The 14,556-nt window shown below is 51.4% G+C and overlaps 7 protein-coding genes across 7 annotated transcripts; 4 read left to right on the forward strand and 3 right to left on the reverse strand.

The window, feature by feature from the left end:
• Window positions 1–2,081: 2,081 nt before the first annotated feature.
• On the forward strand, window positions 2,082–2,547 carry CLAFUR5_07815 (uncharacterized protein; the record flags this gene model as incomplete). The annotated part of the gene is made up of 3 exons (XM_047906963.1): window positions 2,082–2,226; window positions 2,284–2,375; window positions 2,437–2,547. The coding sequence occupies 3 exons, from the start codon at window positions 2,082–2,084 to the stop codon at window positions 2,545–2,547; spliced, it is 348 nt and encodes a 115-aa protein (XP_047759483.1).
• A 379-nt stretch (window positions 2,548–2,926) lies between these two features.
• Window positions 2,927–3,958, forward strand: CLAFUR5_07816 (uncharacterized protein; the record flags this gene model as incomplete). Its single annotated transcript, XM_047906964.1, has 4 exons — window positions 2,927–3,291; window positions 3,344–3,467; window positions 3,520–3,747; window positions 3,824–3,958. The coding sequence occupies 4 exons, from the start codon at window positions 2,927–2,929 to the stop codon at window positions 3,956–3,958; spliced, it is 852 nt and encodes a 283-aa protein (XP_047759484.1).
• Window positions 3,959–4,268: 310 nt separating this feature from the next.
• On the forward strand, window positions 4,269–5,164 carry CLAFUR5_20242 (uncharacterized protein; the record flags this gene model as incomplete). Its single annotated transcript, XM_059463078.1, has 4 exons — window positions 4,269–4,425; window positions 4,516–4,728; window positions 4,783–5,069; window positions 5,123–5,164. 4 exons carry the CDS (start codon window positions 4,269–4,271, stop codon window positions 5,162–5,164), a joined length of 699 nt encoding a protein of 232 aa, XP_059318917.1.
• Window positions 5,165–5,714: 550 nt separating this feature from the next.
• Window positions 5,715–6,092, reverse strand: CLAFUR5_07817 (uncharacterized protein; the record flags this gene model as incomplete). The annotated part of the gene is made up of 2 exons (XM_047906965.1): window positions 5,715–5,865; window positions 5,899–6,092. 2 exons carry the CDS (start codon window positions 6,090–6,092, stop codon window positions 5,715–5,717), a joined length of 345 nt encoding a protein of 114 aa, XP_047759485.1.
• Window positions 6,093–7,952: 1,860 nt separating this feature from the next.
• On the reverse strand, window positions 7,953–9,053 carry CLAFUR5_07818 (Arsenite methyltransferase; the record flags this gene model as incomplete). The annotated part of the gene is made up of 4 exons (XM_047906966.1): window positions 7,953–7,984; window positions 8,039–8,611; window positions 8,673–8,719; window positions 8,827–9,053. 4 exons carry the CDS (start codon window positions 9,051–9,053, stop codon window positions 7,953–7,955), a joined length of 879 nt encoding a protein of 292 aa, XP_047759480.1.
• An 801-nt stretch (window positions 9,054–9,854) lies between these two features.
• CLAFUR5_07819 (Long-chain-fatty-acid--CoA ligase 1) lies at window positions 9,855–12,124 on the reverse strand (the record flags this gene model as incomplete). Its single annotated transcript, XM_047906967.1, has 2 exons — window positions 9,855–9,944; window positions 10,001–12,124. The coding sequence occupies 2 exons, from the start codon at window positions 12,122–12,124 to the stop codon at window positions 9,855–9,857; spliced, it is 2,214 nt and encodes a 737-aa protein (XP_047759481.1).
• Window positions 12,125–12,859: 735 nt separating this feature from the next.
• CLAFUR5_07820 (Diaminohydroxyphosphoribosylamino-pyrimidine deaminase) lies at window positions 12,860–13,781 on the forward strand (the record flags this gene model as incomplete). Its single annotated transcript, XM_047906968.1, has 2 exons — window positions 12,860–12,911; window positions 12,970–13,781. The coding sequence occupies 2 exons, from the start codon at window positions 12,860–12,862 to the stop codon at window positions 13,779–13,781; spliced, it is 864 nt and encodes a 287-aa protein (XP_047759398.1).
• Between the last annotated feature and the right edge of the window lie 775 nt (window positions 13,782–14,556).

Below are 14,556 nucleotides of genomic sequence, written 5' to 3' on the forward strand. Positions count from 1 at the left end.
CCTTCTTAATAGTATCTCGATGTAGTTCTGCCTATAGAGTATCTTTAAGGTATTAGCTTTAAGTAAGCCGTATAGAGTCCTTGTCTAGGTTACCTATTACTTAGTATTGAACTAAGCTCCTTAATAGGATAGACGGGGTAGACTTCTGATTCCTAGATGTTTTCTGCTACGATAGTAAGGGATATAAGTAACCTATACTAATATAGGTTGCTCTTATTCCTATATAAACCCGGGCTTATAACCTATTAAATAGGTACGGGTAGATAGTAGCGGAGTGGAGTAAGAGATCAATCTTCAACTAACTAATAGCACGAGTATATAGCAATATATTAGGAACTAATATGTTAATTATATTAGATGTCTATCTAAGCTAAAGAGGAGAGAAGGTATCTCCCTATAAGCTAAGTTATTGTAGATACCTTAGGCTACTAGATCACTTCCTAATTGTTGACTCCCTTTAAGATGCTATATCTTAATAAGAAGCATAGTATCAAGCTAAAGAAGACCAAGCCTATTAAGGTTACGCGGAAGGAGGTACGTACGCGTTCGATATTAAAGGTGTTATTACTACATTCTAATGTTACGATAGGCCTATAATCTAATCCGTATTCGAGACTAGTTTAATAAGCTAAATAGGGTGATTGCTAAGTACGATATTAAGTCGATTAATACCTAGAGCTTTGACGAAAGTAGCTTCCGTATTAGTATCGGTAGTACCGAATATATCCTTACTATAGATCTAAAGAGCCGTTACTAGATAGCGAGCGAGCTTAATCGTAAGCATATCACGATAGTAGAGTATATATCCGCGTAGGGTGTTGCTATCGTACCGATAATAATCGTCGAGGGCGTAATACTACTAGAGTCGTAGTTTACCGATCTACCGAATCGATACTACGTTATAACAACCGATAGCGGTTATATAACTAATAATGCTACTCTTGCTTAGATTGTTCATTTCGAAAAGGAGTCTCGGCCGTATAATCTAATAGAGTAGCGATTACTAGTATACAATAACTATAGATTGTACGTATTCTATTAGTTCTTAAAGTACGCCCGCGAGTATAAGATTGTAGTTGTTAGCCTACCTACGCATACTAGTCACTTTCTATAGCCGCTCGATATCGTGATCTTTTAGCCTTATAAGCACTATTATCGTCAGGCCGTTAACCGTAGTAGTTGCTACGGTACGTTAGAGTTCGGTATTACCGACTTTATAAGCCCCTTTTAGTAGCGTTAGCTAAGCCATATCAATAAGCTACTAGCGACTCCGGACGATGCACATTTCGAAGACGATCTATAACAATATCGCCTTATATAGCTAGAGCCTAACACTCGCGATAAAGCCCTTAAAGCTAAGTATATAGTAGCTTATCTACGACCTTAATATTAGCTAGATAAGTACAATGTAGTAGGCAATAGTAACGGTATAGTGAAGATTGAAGAGGTGGATAAGACACCGGCTTCTTAGTAGTATAGCTAGTCCTCTTAAGCTATAGCTAATATCCCTCTCTACGGTATATAGAATGACCCTATATATATTAATGAATGTCCGATAATGCAACACCTTATATAACGACCATATAATGGGTCATTTACGGCCATTATAAGGTAGGTGACCCTCCGCCAAGGCCATTATTAAATGGGTGACGGGCACTCTCGAAGAGAGGGCAGAGTGGACCCACGGAAGCACGGATAGGCGATCCCTTTGCAATTTGGTCCTCCAAAGTTAACTTTGAAGTTTCAGCCTCAAAACAAGGGCTTAAGCTGCATAGCCTTCACACATTTGCCTATGCAAGCTATGCAGCGACAGACCGGACCAGTTAGACACTGTGGTTGTTAAGCGACGTTCAAAAGTTAGACAGGGCCTCCGCACAGACTGGGACCGACAAAAGGTGCAAAGGGATATTTCTCATTTGACTTGTCACGGACTGCGCCTCTCGGTATGATTGCGAAGCAGCAACGGGTTACTATAAAGCTCCGTCTGACGCTCTTCGGTGTCAGCGCATCACTGAGAACCTTCTGCAAGATATCCGACAAATTTACTACAGCCGACAGACTTCTGACACCTCACTGCCAACATGAAGAACGTACTCTTCGCCGTCTTCGCCCTGGCCGCGAGCAGCGTCATTGGTACACCCACTGAAGACGACAGCCTGCTCGGCCTTGCAAAGCGCTATGCTCAGGTCGGCGCATGTGACACTTGCACGGAAATGTACCCACAAGGTAGGTCAAATCAACGATCTGGTTTGATATTCTGCTGACGTGGATGTGCGCGTCCAGGTGGCTTCCCAGGTCAAGGACCTACCAGTTGCTCTCAGGTAAAAGGTCGAAGAGGTAGGGGTATGGTCTGTGACTCGAACTACGGCTACGTTGTAAGTCACGTCTGCAAACTCTTGTCCTGCCCGGATTCGAACTAACGATGATGACCAATAGCAAACTTGCGTGAATGGTGTAGAACGTCGCAGGCGCCGTCGGTACTGTTCCTCCAACTTTGTCTGTACCGCTGCCGCCGACGGAAGCTTTGCGTACTGCAATGAAGACTAGGCTCCTGGGGAACGGAGCCGGTCGTGACGGTCCATGTCCTGGCTGTGATGAGACGATCGACGTACAAGCTGTAGCAATATCTTGTATGTTGAACATAGATAGTTCCATCAACTCACACTCTCATCTCGACCCCATCGCTTCGAAAAGGCTCAAGCTAGACTACCTATCTACAGAACATTTGGCAGAACCACCACTTATCGACCACGTCAACACGTGACTCACTAATCCCTGCTGGCGATCATGCAGGTTCGCGTGGTTGCACGAAATCACAATGACGTCCAATGTCTGTCAACATCGCGTACAACCACAAGAGCACGGTAGATAAAATGGCAGACCAAACCCTCCAGCCAGCTGAGCGCACAGCAACAAATCCATCACAATGGCCAACTCAGACCGCAACAACAACAAAACAGCCATCATCAGTGGCGGCGCACGAGGCATTGGGCGATGTCTAGTACGCCGTTTCCTCGAGAAAGGCTACCGCGTCTTCGTCTTCGACATTGACGAGGAAGAGCTCAAGCACACAACCCATGTTCACCTGAAGAAGTACACCGACTCGAAAGCTCTGGGCTCTGCGATTTGCAATCTGCGAGATGTTGAGGACATTCGTAAGCAAGTGAAGCAGGCGGCTGAGTTTTTGGATGGCGAGATTCATGTGTTGATCAATAATGGGGGTATTGCGGCGCCGAAGTGGAAGGATGAGAAGACGATGTTTGATATGGATACGATTGGGGAGTGGCAGGCGTGGGTGACTTACTCTACTCTGGTCATTGCAGCTGGTACTGATCCGGAACAGATATGTCGAAACCAACCTCACGGCCCCCTTTGCCGTCAGCCAGGCTTGTCTGCCTTACATGAAGAACGCCGGCGCGAACGCACCTATCAACAATCACGACGACGCCGACAGCGATGCAGGTCCTGTAAGTCTTTCCAACTGCTACACTTCCTCTCTCCCCCCCTAAGTTCTTCCAGTGCATCATCCATATCGGCTCATTCAGAGCGTACCAATCGGACCCGAACCAAGAAGGCTACGCCTCCACCAAAGCAGGTCAGCTCGGTCTGATGCACAGTATGTGCATATCACTTCAGCCACACGGTATCCGCGTCAACCTGATCGCACCGGGACGAATCAAGGTAGCACATGAAAGTAAGGATGGCGATGAGAAGGGGTTGGAGTGGGCGCAGTTGAATGAAGACAAGGTGAGCAACTGCGCGAGACAATTCGACAGTGTTGTCCGCTTTTCGAGTCGACATGACTGACGAGCTATGCTCCTAGGATGTGGATGATCATCCCGCCAACCGTGCCGGACGGCCGAAGGATATTGCTGATGCGGCGGTGTATCTTGTGAACGCGGGCTTCGTTACGGGTCAGGACATCGTTGTGGACGGAGGAGCTACCAAGTTGAAGTGATCTGTCCGAAGATGAAGTCCTGCCGAATGCATGGCGGGTTCGTCGACATATGGCAGAAGATGTCGATACTCTCGCCGCTCGCTTCCGGGTGCGAGGCACTGATCAGAACATGCTCGCAAGGCTGCTCACTCAGAGCACTGTATGCTTATAATGCTGGAACATCCTGAAACAAGCATCGACCACTACTGTTTGGTGTCTCGTCTGCAATGCACAATGCTACAGCACGCATTTGCTCCCTGATACATGAGCCGCGGCATATCCGTTGTCAACTCTTCGTCTCACTAACAGCTCTCACAGCTACAGCATCTTTATGTCAGCTAACCGTGCGAACACATTCACCTACCGTGCACAGCGGAGCACTGGAACCAACATTCCAGCCCTGGAGCAGCTCTACTCAGCTTTGGAAGCCGCACTTCAACCCCGAATCCACGTCCCCTCCGACGTGCTTGACGACATCATCGATGCATGTGACATTTTGATAACCAAGCCCCAAATGTCACGATGGAGGTGAGCCCGTTACCACTTCCTTCGCGCGCCAGCAACACTAATTAAGGCAGCACAGCTCGAAGCACGTGAGTTAATAGACGTAGCGCAAAGACACTATGAGTCGGCGAAGGCCCTCTACAAAGAGGCATCGGATGAACAGATTTTCAGGATTGATGATGACGACATACCGTTCTGCAATCACGGCAGGTCAATTCTTGATCGGCAGCCAGACATTACGCTTGAAGACGACGTCCAGGACGAGCCTCTGCAGGAAGACAATGGCCGTGGGCAGACTTTGTCATTGAGCTCTCCATAGGCAGCTGAATCTCCTTCCCTAGCCCAAGATGGACCTGTGCCACCGGCATTGGGCGGCGAGGGGGAAGGACAGCAGCGACAACCGTCCCTTCCAATCTCACCGATCCAGAGAACCGCTGAGCGGCCCAGTGCGCTACCGCCCAGGCCAGATCTTCCCATCGCTGACCTGGTGAAGCAGTTTTTCCAGCAGAAACCTGACCGCATCGTGACAAGTTTTGAGATATACACTTTCGTAGCGGCGAACAAGTCGAACATCGGCAGTTGGAACGGTCTGAAGAGTACTGTCCGGGACGCTCTTTCTGAGGGAGAGGTATGCGAAATATCAATCTTTTTTTTGCTGTGGTGTGTCGCTGACTGATTTAGGATGTAACTTATGAAAACGGTGTCGATAAACGGTGGAGGTAGACTGCTGCTGCAAGACCTGCTCTGGATTGAGGATTGGAAGGCAAGGAGAGGATCGGGACGCGGAGGCTAAAGATGCTGCTACGCAGAAGAGTCCGTGCCTCTTGGCTTGGGACTGCATTGTAGGCTTTGAGAATAGGCTGTTGACTTTCGATTCCAGCGGCCATAAGCTTCCAGCTCATGCCCTTCGCCGCCTCTGTGTTCTGGTTACGTCCACTGTGTCTACCGCTTTTGCCAACGGGTCCGGTGTCTCTGCTTTCTCAACTTCATTGCTAGTCAAGCGGCCACCGTATGCTTAGCCTTGCATCTTCCCTTGACCCTGTCCTTCTGCTCATCAGCAGGTCCATCGCTCCTCCCTAACCAGCGCGCTTCTGGTAGACGATGCGCTTTGCCACTGGGTACATGCATCTCTCCAATGGTGACCTGGGTTACACTCAGCAGCTATGGACTTTTGGTGTGATCAGGGTGGCTTCTCGGGCATTGTCGAGCTACTGCTTAGGACGCTGTCTGTTCATCACTCGCCACTGCCCAATGTCACAGCTGTATCACAAGCTCAGGACTTCGCAGCATCGCCCGCCACAACCTCAGCATCCTCGGGATCTCCATCCTCATCTTCGCTCTGGCTATGTGCTTCGGATGCAGCCTTCTCCCTCTTCGCCCTTCGTTCCTTCTGCTTCTCCTTCACCTTCTTCGGCTTCTTGGCACTAACAGGCCCGTCGGCATGTTTATTCTTCCACATGCCGCCGTAGCGATAATGCGGAAATTCGTTCTCCAAACCACGAGCATCTTCCTCTCCTCCAGAAACGCCACGCCAGCATGCCCCGGGACATAAAAAATGCCAACTTCGGGTCTCGTCGATTTGACACCGGATAAGGACGGGTCTTGGAGTGTTGCATAACGTGCAGGGTTTGTTATGGTCGGCCATGAGCATGGAGTTCGATGATGTGTTTGGCACTTGATGTTGAGGTTTGTCGAAGGCGAAGAGATGGAATGGAGCTCGAAATAATGTCTCGATGACATCACTATTTTCGTTGTCTTGAATATCGTCTTCTCTGATGTATTGGGCAAGAATCTTGACATCGTTGCAAGGACTCAGTCGACATTTTGTTGGAAGGCCCTCGTACAGTCATAATGGTCATTTGAGTGGTGCTGCCTTAGTGCACGCACAACTTTGTTTGATCAATCAAGGTCAAACATATGCATTGGACAACGACAACACACCACCGAATGGCGCTTGGACACAAGACTTTCTTCGGGAAAGATACGGCCTTCTAGAATCTTACTAGCAACCCGAAGCGGCTGCAGTCAATGGACAGCCTACGTACAAGAACTTCTCTGAGCTTCAAGCCAGATTTCGCGCGACTCAACCCTTTTCACATTCCGTTCCTTGATACAAAAAGGCGACCACATGATATCACCCACTGGCCACTCCTCCGTGACATGCAATCGCTCAGGTCTTCGCATACTGTACCGGAGCTTGATGCTTGTAAGACAAGGCCGCACTGTCGTCCTCCCTGCCCTTCCAAGCGTCGCCGAGATTTCCAGCTGACAGATGTCCTTCAGGCGTGGCAAAGCAGCGAGGACTATGGTCATCAAGCGTGCATAGCCAGCGTTACGATCCTGGGCTTCAGTGTAGTCGGCCTTTTGGAATACGTCTTCATCGCCCCTGGCACGAGCGAGAACACCCTCGATGCAGCCCAGGTCCATGGATATATACTGAAGCTTCTCGAGCACCTGCAAAGCTTTCAGGTCTGCTAACGTCAATGAAGTTCGGATTGTTGACTCTGGAGTTCGAACCCCCTGCAGGCTCCGGAAGTTGGTCAATTGCACTCTTCGGATCGGCGCATTTTGCCAGGGTGGTAAGGCAGTAGTCCAAGCTATGTCGTCTCTACTCATGTTCATGCATATCGTCGATCTTTCACCGACGATCTGATACCAATCAGTGTCGATCTCTGCCCTGAATTGCGGACACAGGGACATGATCCTCTGGATGGCTTGAGGACGTAAGGCGAGTCTTCGGCACGGCACCAGCGCGTCTTGAACATGCAGTAGTTTGTAGATACTGGTCCGAAGCTCTCGAGGTAGGCCAAGCGTGCGGCTGAGCAGACTCTCTGACTTCAGGTTCAATCGTGATAGCTGATCTGCCAGTATGTCTGGCGAAGGGGGCGAATTGACGGGAGGGTTGTTCTGTTGTGTGTCCTGCGGAGGCGAAGAGACTTTGGGCGTCACTTTCACACGTGCCCTGTAGTGATACCTGTGAAGTGGCGTTGTCGTTGTTGTGTGAGAGCCGATGACTTTCGGTGACTGCGAGTATGGCTTCTCGGAGAAGGAGTCGGCGTTATTGTCACGACGTCGGTTGACTTGTCTCGAAGCCTCTGGGGCTACGGGATGGGGCGCAGCGTGCTTTGTGGTCTGAGCCGCTGCTTTTCGAGCTATTGCGATTCTTCTGCGTGTACGAACAATGTAAATAGTCGCCACGATGAGAGCGCCCCCGAAAGTCCATGTTACTAGTGTTGCGAGAGGTCCTTTCATGGGATGGGAATCTTGTATCACGTTGATTGTTAAGTCCATGTTATTGGTTTCTGGTTCGGGTCTACAGCATCACGAGGTGGGGAGCGCTCCTACATATACTGCTTCGTCTACGCAATTCGCTTTAGGCTGCAGCACCAGTCTGCGCGACTAGAATAGCCGGGTGCCATCTCGATGTACATGAACGGCATCGGCCACGTGCTGTTCTGTCAAAGCATGTCTAAGACATGGAGTCTTCATTTCCGAGGCAACTCCAAGACGCTCAAGGCTTGATAGCATAGATCTTGAACGAACCTAAAGCATTGTCAGCAACAAGATCAACCCCCCCAAAGTGCATCCAGGACTCACCAGCAAACTGATTGAAATCAACATCACCAAAATCCTCCACCGTCTTCGCCTGCGCCGGCACCGACGTCTTTTTCGGCCCACAGCATCCCCCCTTCTTCTCCTCCTTCGCAGGCTCCGGCGGCGCACAGCACCCAGCATTCGTCCCATCGCTATGCCTGTAGACGTTCAGATCGCTCTTCGAATACACAATCAGCACATCTTTGAATGCCGCCTCCCTCAACCACTTCTCATAACTCTCCACCTGACTCGCGCCCGCGATACAACCAACGTAAAGCGCCATCGAATTCTTGACCTCCTCCGGCAACGGTCCCTTGGCCAGAATGTCACTTATCGCGACCCGACCACCCGGCTTGAGGACGCGTGCCATTTCGGTGAAGACGAGGTGTTTGTCCTCTTCCGGTACGAGGTTCACGACGCAGTTGCTGATAATGCAGTCGGCCGAGGAGTCCTCTAGGGAGATATCCGTGATCCCAGACTTGACGAACTGCACATTATCTCCATGGCTGAGTTTCGTTTTGATCTGGTTCGCGCGGGCGAGCATATCATCACTCGAATCGATTCCGATAGCCTTGCCTGTATTGATATCGTCTTAGTAAGCCATCCCAACCGCTCCCCCGAAATCGCCTTCACATACCTTTCAGTCCCACCTTCTTCGCGACCTGGAACACATCGAAGCCCGCCCTATCAACCACACACATTAGCCTCCTTCCACCTTCCACAACACACACGACACCTCACTGCCCAGGCCCCTCTCCACCGGCTCTCCAGTTCCCGGCGTTGAGACTTACCCACTCCCCAAATCGACCACAACCTCCCCCTCCCTAATCCCCGCAATCGCCAACGGATTCCCACAACTCAACCCCAAATTCGACTCCTGCGGCACAGAATCCAGTTCCTCTTGACTATATCCGAATTCCGCAGCGACGCGGGCGCCGTAGGATCCGTCGCCGTAGTCTTCTTTCGCGGCTTTGCCATAGTGCGTTGTGACTTGGTCGTAGATGGTTGTTGAGCCCATTGTGGCAGAAGTGTTCCGATACCCGGGGAGCTTGACGGTGTGTTGTTGTGTTGTGTTGGTATGGTATGGTGTTGTGATGACGTTATCAGATTCGAGGATGTCCACGCTGCCCCAAGTAGAACTATCCACGTGGTCGTCGAAGGCAATGTAGGTAGTAGTGTAGGGTTTGAGTCTATCAGTGGTTCAGTAGTAAGCCCAGTAGTGAGGAAGATTAGAACTACCTTACCTTATATACCTCTCACTTCACGTGGCCAAGATATACAGAAGAAATGAAGACCAGACGTGAAGGTGTCGATGACCAGGGTCTGGTCCACTTGCTGCTGCATTGAGTAGGTTCTTGCACCAATCATGGCCGAGTGGTGACATCCTGGATTAAAGTTTGCCTTATGCCAAGTTGGCCTTCCGTACGACACTGATTCTCGAAGCTGGCCGAACCGGCTGGGTATAGCTGTTGTGACGATGTCGCTTACAGGCCGGATGATTGCGATAGCCTATCGTGCCTCAGTAGTGACATCTTCGCCATGCACAATCGCTTGGATCGATCAAAGCGTGAGCGGGCGTGGGCTGGGTTGTACGTGATGATGGCGACTGAAGGAGATACAGAGAGGCTAGATTTCCGGAACCTGCAGGACTGTAATTACACAATACGCACAAGTAAAGAGACCCAAAACGCACCCAACTACAACAGGATTGAACGAATCTACGCCGAGGACGCCCGCTTACTTGCTACACATCATCCATCACATCGTCGTACGTGTTTCCGCAAAGGTGGTATCATTCAAGAGGTCGTGAGACGTTGTTTTACTTCTTGCCATAGGCGGCGTCAATCTCCTTCTTGTACTTCTCTTGGATGCCCTTGCGGTTGAGCTTCATGGCGGAGGTGACGAGTTGCTGCGTTACAGGTCAGCAAGGGAACATTATCATGATCGACTGCGGTGAGCACTTACGTTCTGTGGAGTCCACTCCTCATCTGCCAGCACGAGGCCTTCGATAATCTCGAAGCCGGAAAGACCTCCCTTCTTACCCTGAGCTTGCAGCTCCTTGAGCACGATGTCGTTGACCTTCTTGTTATGGCACAGATCCTCGAGGCCGTTGCCATCAACACCATTCTCCTTCGCAAGTTGCTTGAGTGCGGGCTCCGCAGGAACGATGATAGCGATAGGCTTGTTCTGATCTTGTGCTGCGTACACGCAGATGTTGCCGACGACTGAGGTCGAACGGTACACTGATTCGAGCTTCTCGAGAGCGATGTACTCGCCATTGAGAGTCTTGACCAAGTTCTTCTTGCGGTCGATGATTCTGAGCTGACCCAGTGAGTCGAACTCGCCAATATCACCAGTCTTGAACCAGCCATCGTCGGTGAACGACTCCTTGGTTTCTTTCTCAAGATCCAGGTACCCAGATGTGACGGAATCTCCGCGAATCCAGATCTCACCCTGTGGTGGGTTGTTTGTCGCGTGGTAGCCAGCATCAGCGAAGTCGACCAGCTTGACCTCAACGGAACCTGGAATCTCACCGAGCGCGTTGTCGGTCCAAGCGAGTGGGTCCATGAGTGCGCCCATGGCGGCAGTCTCGGTGAGACCATAGCCTGAAATCATTGGCGCAATGCACATCGAGACAAATCGCTGCGTCTCCTTTGCAACTGGTCCACCACCGTTCATGCAGATGCGGAGTCTGCCACCAGTAGCCTCAGCAACCTTCTTGAACACAACGTTGTCCAAAATGCTTGCACCAGTACCAGCAAGTGGGAGGTAGCCAGAGTTGCTCATCATGAAGCTCTTCGCGCTCATCGCTCCCCAGAACATGTTTCTCGAGATCGGGTTGAGCTTAGCAACCTTGGCCTGGATACCCTTCTTGACAGTCTCCCATACTGCTGGAACACCGACGAGAATCGAAGGCTTGAACTCTGCAATGTCACCTCTGCAGTTCCTCATCGAGTTGTCGGAAATCGTCTTTGGGTTACCATAGCCCATCATGCCACCCCAGTAAAGACAAGCCGACTCGAACACAAACTCGAGAATGTGTGCCAGAGGTAGGTAGGTCAGGAGACCATCACCAGGGCCGAGGTATGGACCGACGATAACGTCGACACCAGCAATGGCAGCCACGACGTTCTTGTGGGTGAGCAGGACACCCTTTGGTGTGCCGGTCGAGCCAGATGTGTACATGATACAGCACAGATCCTCTGGACTTGGTGGACTTGGCTCGATCATGTTGTCCTCGCCAAGCTTGATGAAGTCGGTCCAGCTGTGGACAGTCAAGTGTGGGTGTGCCTCTTTCAGCTTCTCAACGTCTTTCTTGATCTGCTCGGGGTTCGACTGTGCGGTCGGTGCATCGTCGTCGTTGTAGACGACATGCTGGATATCCTTGGCCTCTTGCAGCGGCTTGATGAGCTTTGTGAGGAGGTGTGGGTCGAGGAAGATTGCTTTGGCGTTGGTCTGGAGGAGAGAGTGCTTAAGGCCCTCCTCGCCCAAAGTATCGTAGGCGGTGACGATCGGCAAGCTCTGGCTACCAGCGCCGTGAGCGGTCGCCAGCCAGTACGGATGAGTGGCGGCGAAGATGTGTACGCGGTCCTGCTTTGGTCGAAGGCCGAGTGCGCGGTATGAACATCCAACCTTTAGAGCTAGCTGCTCGTACTCGCTGAATGAGTAGTATTCATAGCCGGACAGCTCATAGTAGGACCACTTCTTGTCAACTTCCTGCTCCTTGCCGTCGATTACCTTTTTGACCTTCTTGTTTTCAACGTGAATCTTGATCAGCTTTCGCTTACCCAACGCCTTTGCGTTTCCAAACTTTCGGCTCGATCGGCGTAGGATGTCGTAGATGGTCTTGGTGTCAGGGTCTGGTGTGTTCTTGAGCTCATCTTTGCAGCGAGTGTTCCGTCGTGGCGCAGTCTCGCCCTCTCGCTTCTGTGCGCCGGGTACCTCGACGGTGAAGGGTGGCTTCTTGTAGTTCTTTGGTTGAGGAACCAATGTTTTCAGGTCTTTGCGGCCCATGACTTCGCCCATGATGGCGGCGGAGGGATGTGTGGTGAAGGGACTCCTTATAGAGGTGAGGGTGTCAAAGGACATGCGGTAGTGGAATGCTTGGAGGGTGTTGGCAGTGGGTGAGATGATGGCGTGGATAGGTCAACGCTTCCAGGTCAAGAGAACAGGCGTCTGCCCAGCAAGCTCAAGACCGCGGCACGGACGTCATGGCATGGGCGCTAGCAGCGGAAATGTGTGGAGTAGCGTTGAATCGTGTCAGCGTTTCATGCTACGTCTTATACCACAACAACGACATACTATCGTCGCATGGCATAGCGGCTGTGAAGCTACAGCTCGAGCAAGCGTACGGCCGCTTCGTCAAAGACGTTCGACTTCACTGGACGGCAAGTGCGCCACATCAGGGCATGTGCTTGATCCTCCTTTGATGCGATGACAGCCACACGCCTGCCAGCTCCCCATGACACCTCCCGATTCAGTGGCTGAGCTTCACAGCTTAGAGAACGAGATCGAGAGCGAAAGGATCATGACTTCGATACATTCATACACTCACCTAACAACATCTGGTCATGTTGCTGTAATCAGTCTTCATACTGCTGTCGCGGCGGGTGGTCCCGATTCTTGGCATGCCACTTCCGAGGAGCGCCGCGTCGCCAAACTTCTGACCATCTTCACCACATGACGAGGTAACGACATCCGGATATCATCACACTGCTCGCTCCGATCACTCATCTTCACGGGGTGTTGTGGCTTGGTAGTCTGTCCATTTGCTTGATTAGTACGATTACTGTACTCGCTCGTGGAGCCTGCCTCGCCTGGACCATGAACACGTTTCTGCAACAGCTTGGACACGAGATCGTGGACGTCGATGAAGGTCAGCGGATTTGAGCATAGCTTGTAACCGGTACTTAATTAGTGACAGGTAAGTGTAGAGACCTTTGACGTTTTCTCACAGAATGCACCATCACGAGACCTAGGCATGGTGGATGCCAAAGCCGAGGTTCTTGAGTTGACCATCGCTGGGCGAGACTTCGAGATAGCCCAGTCTCCTGGCGTCCTGCAATCTACACGCGGTGGTGGCACAACAGGAGCCGCAGTCTGGGAGACCTCAGTCAGGTTGGCACAGTGGCTGGCATGGCCGCCGAATCCTTTGTTCAAGCAGGATATCCTGAACAGCAACTCGAATGCATTGGAGCTCGGCGCTGGCATATCTGGACTCGTCCCTCTGATTTTGGCCTCGCGGATCGAAAAATTCTATGCCACAGATCAGTCATATGTGCTCAAGGCACTGAACGGAAACATACTTGCCAACACCAGGGACAGCAAGAACCGGGGTAAGAAGAGTTCGAAGGCGGATCCACAAGGCGGCATTAGTACGTTTGCCCTGGACTGGGAGAACGATGACATTGCCAGCGTACTCACTGCAAATGGCGTTGAGCTCGGCACCGATCTGCTGCTAGCCGTCGATTGCATATACAACTACGCACTCATCGAGCCCTTGGTACAGACGTGTACCGATATATGCAAGATGCGCTCTCGGGACGATGGCGACGATTGCAGAGGAATCTCAACCATCTGCATTCTCGCCCAGCAGATACGACAACCAGACGTGTTCGAACAGTGGCTTCGAAACTTCCGCCAGCACTTCCGGGTCTGGCGTATACCAGATGATCTGCTTTCCGATGGTCTCAAGGAGAACAGCGGCTTCGTTGTACATGTCGGCGTGCTGCGAAGTAATGCGTGACATGGTGTCCAATGGCACTGTGTTTCTGGTTGCACAAGCTCACAGCACGACGTCCTCTGTCATCTTCCAGTGCGATGGCAAACATTTGAGTCGTGCATTAGAGCAACAACGATGCAGCTTACCTGGAAGCTCATCCCGGACTATGCAGCAAACTCGTCCTGGGCCGGGTCAATCCAGTACCATGGTGGATCGTCTATGACAGATTCCAGTGAAGTGGTGCTGGCACTTTATTGCAGCGACACTGGCGGTCGCCTCGATGGTCGGGTAAGAGCTACCCAGCAAATGACGAAACACAGCTACTGCCACGATCTTTTGCACAAGGCAACGCCGCGCTTATGGACAGCCCTCATGTTCCTTCGCTCGGGCTGCAAACTACTCGACTTCGACACGGCCTCCGACATGGCACACATCTCACACATCGGCATTGCTGACCTGCCACGCCTCGCTCTTGACTGTGCGGCTGGGCAAAGATCAAGCGCCGAGCTGACAGCGCACACACCGCTCCACGGCACAGTATTTGGACCCGCAAGCACTTCACAATGCACCAACAGTGCTGCTACCACGAAGCAGTGAGCCAACGGTGCCGCAATATGTTGTTGTATATAGCATTAGCTTCAGGCCTTTATGCCTTTATGCCTAGGGCAAGCAGTAACATCGCAAGGAATAGCAAGGCGAGGCTCCCATGCAAAGACATGCAGCACTACAGACGTCGGGGATGCGGATACCGGGGTTCCTATACGTGTGAAGCTCAAGCAGTGGGATGAGTAGCTGCAGG

Source organism: Fulvia fulva, chromosome 3 (assembly GCF_020509005.1).
Source record: "Fulvia fulva chromosome 3, complete sequence".
Taxonomy (NCBI): Eukaryota; Fungi; Ascomycota; class Dothideomycetes; order Mycosphaerellales; family Mycosphaerellaceae; genus Fulvia; species Fulvia fulva.